The sequence below is a fragment of the Capricornis sumatraensis genome, chromosome 11, assembly GCF_032405125.1.
Source record: "Capricornis sumatraensis isolate serow.1 chromosome 11, serow.2, whole genome shotgun sequence".
NCBI classification, from domain to species: Eukaryota; Metazoa; Chordata; class Mammalia; order Artiodactyla; family Bovidae; genus Capricornis; species Capricornis sumatraensis.
Window position 1 is genome coordinate 84,684,057 of NC_091079.1, and position 5,064 is coordinate 84,689,120.

The 5,064-nt window shown below is 60.8% G+C and overlaps 1 protein-coding gene across 1 annotated transcript; it reads right to left on the minus strand.

Moving 5' to 3' along the window:
• Window positions 1–497: 497 nt before the first annotated feature.
• KCNS2 (potassium voltage-gated channel modifier subfamily S member 2) lies at window positions 498–1,931 on the minus strand. The gene has a single exon (XM_068984174.1). It carries the CDS (start codon window positions 1,929–1,931, stop codon window positions 498–500), a length of 1,434 nt encoding a protein of 477 aa, XP_068840275.1.
• Between the last annotated feature and the right edge of the window lie 3,133 nt (window positions 1,932–5,064).

Below are 5,064 nucleotides of genomic sequence, written 5' to 3' on the forward strand. Positions count from 1 at the left end.
AAAGAATTGAGATTTTGTTTTCACCCGACTGTGAGCAAAACCTCATCCTATCCTTGCAGGCCCCACAGATGTGTTTCCACAGGACGTATTTGTGAGGGCTTTTTGTACGGAACTCACATGACAACCTCAGAAACAGGAGCACAAACAACTCAGAGACAGTCCTGGGCCATGAGCACTAGATGAGAGAACACAACGAATGGAGAAATTAGCATTCTAGGTGGTACTCATCCGGCAGAAAGGTGAACATTTTATGCCCACAATGCGAAGACCAGTGAGTGTCATTTCACTGAAAGGTGCAAAGGCATGGTGTCAGACACACCACCCTCTAAAAATGATCCTAAATACTGTAGAAGCAACCTGGGGTGCAGATCCCATGCATTCTCTCCCCTTTGGGGCTGGGCATACTCCTCACGCCATAACCCTAGGATACCTGAACCGTGCCAGAGGCACAAGGGACAGCTCAGCAATGTGGGTTTGAGGATGTCAAGCCCTCCCAGCTAATGTAGGGAATCATTTAAACTTAGTTCGCTTGGCGAGCTCCTGCTCATGTTCGTCAGGCTCGCCATGAGGGATTTAACTTTATGGGCATAATAGTCCCTTAAATTGACGGAAGGGACCTCCTTCATTCCATCTCCGAAGTCACAGCTGCGCATAGCACTCTCAAGTTGCTTCTGGCGCCGATAAAAGTGGGAGAATTTATTGAAGATCAAGGTGATGGGTAGTACCACCACCAGGATACCTGCCAGGATGCAGGCAGAGGCGGTCAGCTTCCCTGCTGTGGTCCCCGGGACCACATCCCCGTACCCTACGGTGGTCATACTAACGGTGGCCCACCACCAGCAGGCGGGGATGGTGGCCAGGCCCTCGTTCTCCTCCTTTTCGATGGTATAGGCCACTACGGAAAAGATGGAAATCCCCACAGAGAGGTAGAGCAGAAGCAGCCCTACTTCCTTGTAGCTGTATTTCAGGGTGGCCCCCAGGGAGCGGAGGCCAGTGGAGTGTCTGGCCAGCTTTAAGATGCGGAAAATCCGCATCAGCCTTAGGACCTGGGCCACCCTGCCCAAGTTGGCCAAGGTAGGCGTGCTCTCCACGACCAGGTTCACCACCAGCGTGATGTAAAAGGGGACGATGGACATGAGGTCGATCAGGTTTAGGGCGTTCTTGAAGAACTTGAGGAAGTCGGGGGCCACGGCGAACCTGGCCACCAGCTCAAAGGTGAACCAGGCGATGCCAAAGTGCTCCACAATTTCGAACCTGGGGTCCTCGCCCGGGTTGCCCTGGCGGTCAGGGATCTGGAAGTCCGGCAGGCTATTGAGACACATGGTGATGATGGACCCCAGCACCACGAGGATGGACAGGACGCTGAAGACCCTGCTCAGGACCGAGTAGCCGGGGTTGTCCAGTGCCAGCCACAGCTGTCTACGAAAGTTGCCCAGGGGCTGCCCATCGAACTTGGAGGCGTCGTTGTAGAAGGCCAGGATCTCGTCGAAGGAGGACGTGGTGCTCTCCTGCTCGCTCTGCTCGTCCCACTTCTCCTGCTCGGGCTCCACTTTGCGGCCGTGGTAGCTGTAACTACAGCAGGAGTCGATGAAGAACTCGTTGATGCCCCAGTATTCAATCTCCTGGCTGAAGGAGAAGACGCACAGCTCTGCCATGACGTGAAGCTTGCCGGTGCGGTAGAAGTGCAGCACGTAGGGGAAGAGCTCGGGGTTGCGGTCAAAGTAGAACTCGCGCTGGGCATCGTCGTAGTCGTCGCAGAGCTCCAGAATGGCCTCGCGCGAGTGGCAGAGCAGCAGGCGGCCCAGGCGCGTTTCGGGGAAGCGCAGCAGCGTGTGCGAGCGCAACCGCTTCTTGAAGCCGCCCACGTTGATGCGGATCTCTCCATCCTCGACGTTGGCCTCCGACACGTCCCACAAGCTCTGGCCGGTCATGCTGGAGACGCCGGCCGCCCGCGCCGCGCGGGGGCGCTACACCTGGAAGCCAAAGCAAGCGCGTCGGGTGAGCGCCCGGCGCTCAGGGCTCGGGCACCCCTTCCTTTCTCCCCTCCCGTCTCTAGTGCGCCCAGTCCTCTCCAGCGGGTCTCTGAGTACTGAAGGACACTGGGATGGGAGGACGGTTCTCTGGGCTTTGCCTCCCCGCCTCCCAAAGAAAGGCTTGGAGTTGGGGAGGGCGGGTTATGTTTCTACTAGCATGGCCGCGCCCGCACCCCCATCCTGGGGGTTCTGTCGGTCGCTTTCCGCTGCCCGGGGTCGCACCCCAGCGGCTCCGCGAGCTGCGAGCTGACCTTGCCCGTGGGCGGGCCGAGGAGACGCCCCCGCCCTCTCGCCGCAGACAGGCGGGACCAGAGCTGGGATGCGCACCGGCAGGGCTGGGCCGAGATGGGGGGGCGCGTAGCATCGGGAGGGGGCGGCGGGGAAATCCACCTCTCGAATCCTTAATCCCAGGACAGGGTAAGGGGGCCGGCCCGGCGCCGCCGGAGTCCAGCCCCCCAAGACTGAAGCCCCCCTCGTCCTCCGCCCCGGGCTTCCCCCGCCCGCCTGGCGCCGTGCCCCGGAGCCGCGTGCGCCGCGCCTTACCCGGCGGAGCTACCCCGGCTCGCCCTGCGCGTTCTGGAAGCGCTTACCTGCGAGCTCTGGGGCCCGCGGCCGAGGCCGGCGGGAAACTTCCCCGACCTGCCGGGGAGCATCGCTGCGGCCGCCGCTGCCGGCTGGCTGTGCGTGTGCGCGAGGGTGCTCTGAGTGTGTGTGCGCCTGTGTGTGCGCCCGGCGGGCGGGCGGGGTCCGCCGAGCGCCTCCTGTCTCCGGCCGAAGAGGCCGCCGCTGTCCGCAGTTGCGGGAGGCTCACAGGTGGCTGCGTGGCCCCGACGCTCGCAGAGCCCCCCTTTTTAGATCCGCGCGCCCCTCGGCACCGAGAAGAGACAACGACGCGCGCCGCAGCCCGCGGGATCCGGGGCGGGAGCCGAGCCCGTGCGCCTCTGCGCGGGCCCTGCTCTGGGGCGCGGCGCGGTGGTGCTGAACGGACAGCTCCGCACCTCCCAGCTCCCCGCGAGGCCGCCGCCCGGACTCCGGAGAGGCTACCGCCTCGGCGTCGCGGAGGCCCCTTCGCGCCCGCGGCTCGAGGCCGAGCCAACACCTTTCTCGATCACTCACCTACCTCCCCTGATGACAGGCTTTTATGACCACCCTCTTGCTCCCAGGGCGCAGGCAGGGGGCTGCCTACGGTGACCTTTCCCTACTTGCGTCTCTCGGGCGGAGCCGACCTGGGGAATGACCGGCGACTTGCATCCGTCCGAGGGGGAAGGGCGGGACGTGAGGAACTCCAGGTTTCCCCCTTTCAGGGGACCTGCTGAAAAGTTTCCTGAGGCTGCGGGGGAAGCGGGGTGGTGAGGAAAGGAATGAGGGAAGAGGGGGGAGAAGCGGGGGGCACGGAAACCCAAGGTCGAGCTCAGCCTAGCTTGCTGGGGCCGGCAGCGCAGGCCCTACCGGCGTGGGAGGGAGTCACGGAGTTCTGTTTGGGAGCTCTGTGTGGGCACTGTGTGTGTGCAGGCCGACGTGGTGTGCCAGCTTCGGAGGATGGCTGGGAACTGTGTGTGTCGGTGTGTATAGACTGAGGAAAGTAGGGCTTTTCACGGTCTGTGCAGCGTTAATTAAAAATAGGACCTCTGGGGTAGTGGGGGAAATGTGTACAGTGTGTCAGAACAGGGGAACCCGGGACTTGTCATTGTGATGTGTGCACACAATGGCAGACTGTAAGCTGTGTGTACAGCGTGCTGTATACAGCATAGTATTCCGTGGGGCTGTGACCGGGTCCGAGTGCCTAATGAAACGCGAAACGTGTGTATGTGGACACCACCGGGAGTTGGCGGGTGTGGATCCAGCATAGATGTGCGTAGTACCCATGTCTGCATTCCCCAGGAGACCAGTGGCCCCGATTTGAGCTCTTGGTCTCCTACGGTTGTTCCTCAAAGCACTGCCGCTGTGTGAGAGCTGAGAAATGGACCCACAGTACCTGGGGAGCCCCCTCCCCTTGGCTTCAGCCCCTTGCACAGTCCCCATTCGACAAGATGGGAAACGCAACGTGAGCTTAGCAGGGAGCTGGTGGGCTCCAGGTCCCAGGAAAGCCCTCTGTGGCTCTGGACTACCAGAGCAGCCACCCCAGCCACTGCAGGCAGCATGTATTTTCCTTACAACACCCAGGTAATGCCACCTCAGCTAGACAGGTGCTCTGCAGAGCTTGAGTGCTCTGGGACTCCTTGGAGGGCCTGGGGAGGACCCTCGAGCTGGTTTCATATGGACTTTGGTGGAACCAAGCCTGGCTTTATATAGAGGCACCCTGTCCCCTAGCCACCTGCCTCTGGGTGCGGGGGAGAGGGGTGGTGTGTGCAAGTGTGTCACCTGCACTAGGGCTCCACACTCATGTTCCTACAGGTTTCTGCAGGCACGGGGATCCCAAGGAGGCAGGTGGGAGGGAGAATAGTGTGGAAAAGGCTATATAGTATGAGCTTCCATTCTCTTTTGTCTGAAGTTTTTAGAGAGAGAGGTGTGTGTGTGAGAGAGAGAGAGATAGACAGACTAGACAGAGATGGAGAAAGAGACACACACAAATAGAGGGCGAGGGAGAATCTGGTGTCTGCTGTCTTTGTCTCCATCCCTGTTTCTTTCGGGTCAGTGGACTCGGGTCTTTTAGGTCTTCCGTCTTCTGCTGGATCTATCACTGGAAGTCTGCGGCTCTCCCCACACCTGGCTGGGCTGCTGTCTGGGGGGGTCTTTTATCCCCATAGGAGTGCTGCTGAGAGTGCACCAGCCCTTGCTGAGGGTGTGTTTGTGTAAATGCACACATGATCAGTGTGTTGGCGCTGTGTTTCCACCCCCTCCCCTTGAGTTGGTGGCAGCTGTGAGACCCGCCCCCCTTCTGCAGGTGCCCTTAGCAGCAACGCCTGTGACTCTCTCTGCCCTTCTCCCCATCCCCTCACTGTGCCGTGCCTGGCTCCAGGCCGCCCGGAAGCTCACAGCCTTGCTTCTGCTTCACCACCACGTGTCTGCGTGGTTTCTGCAGCACGGCCCC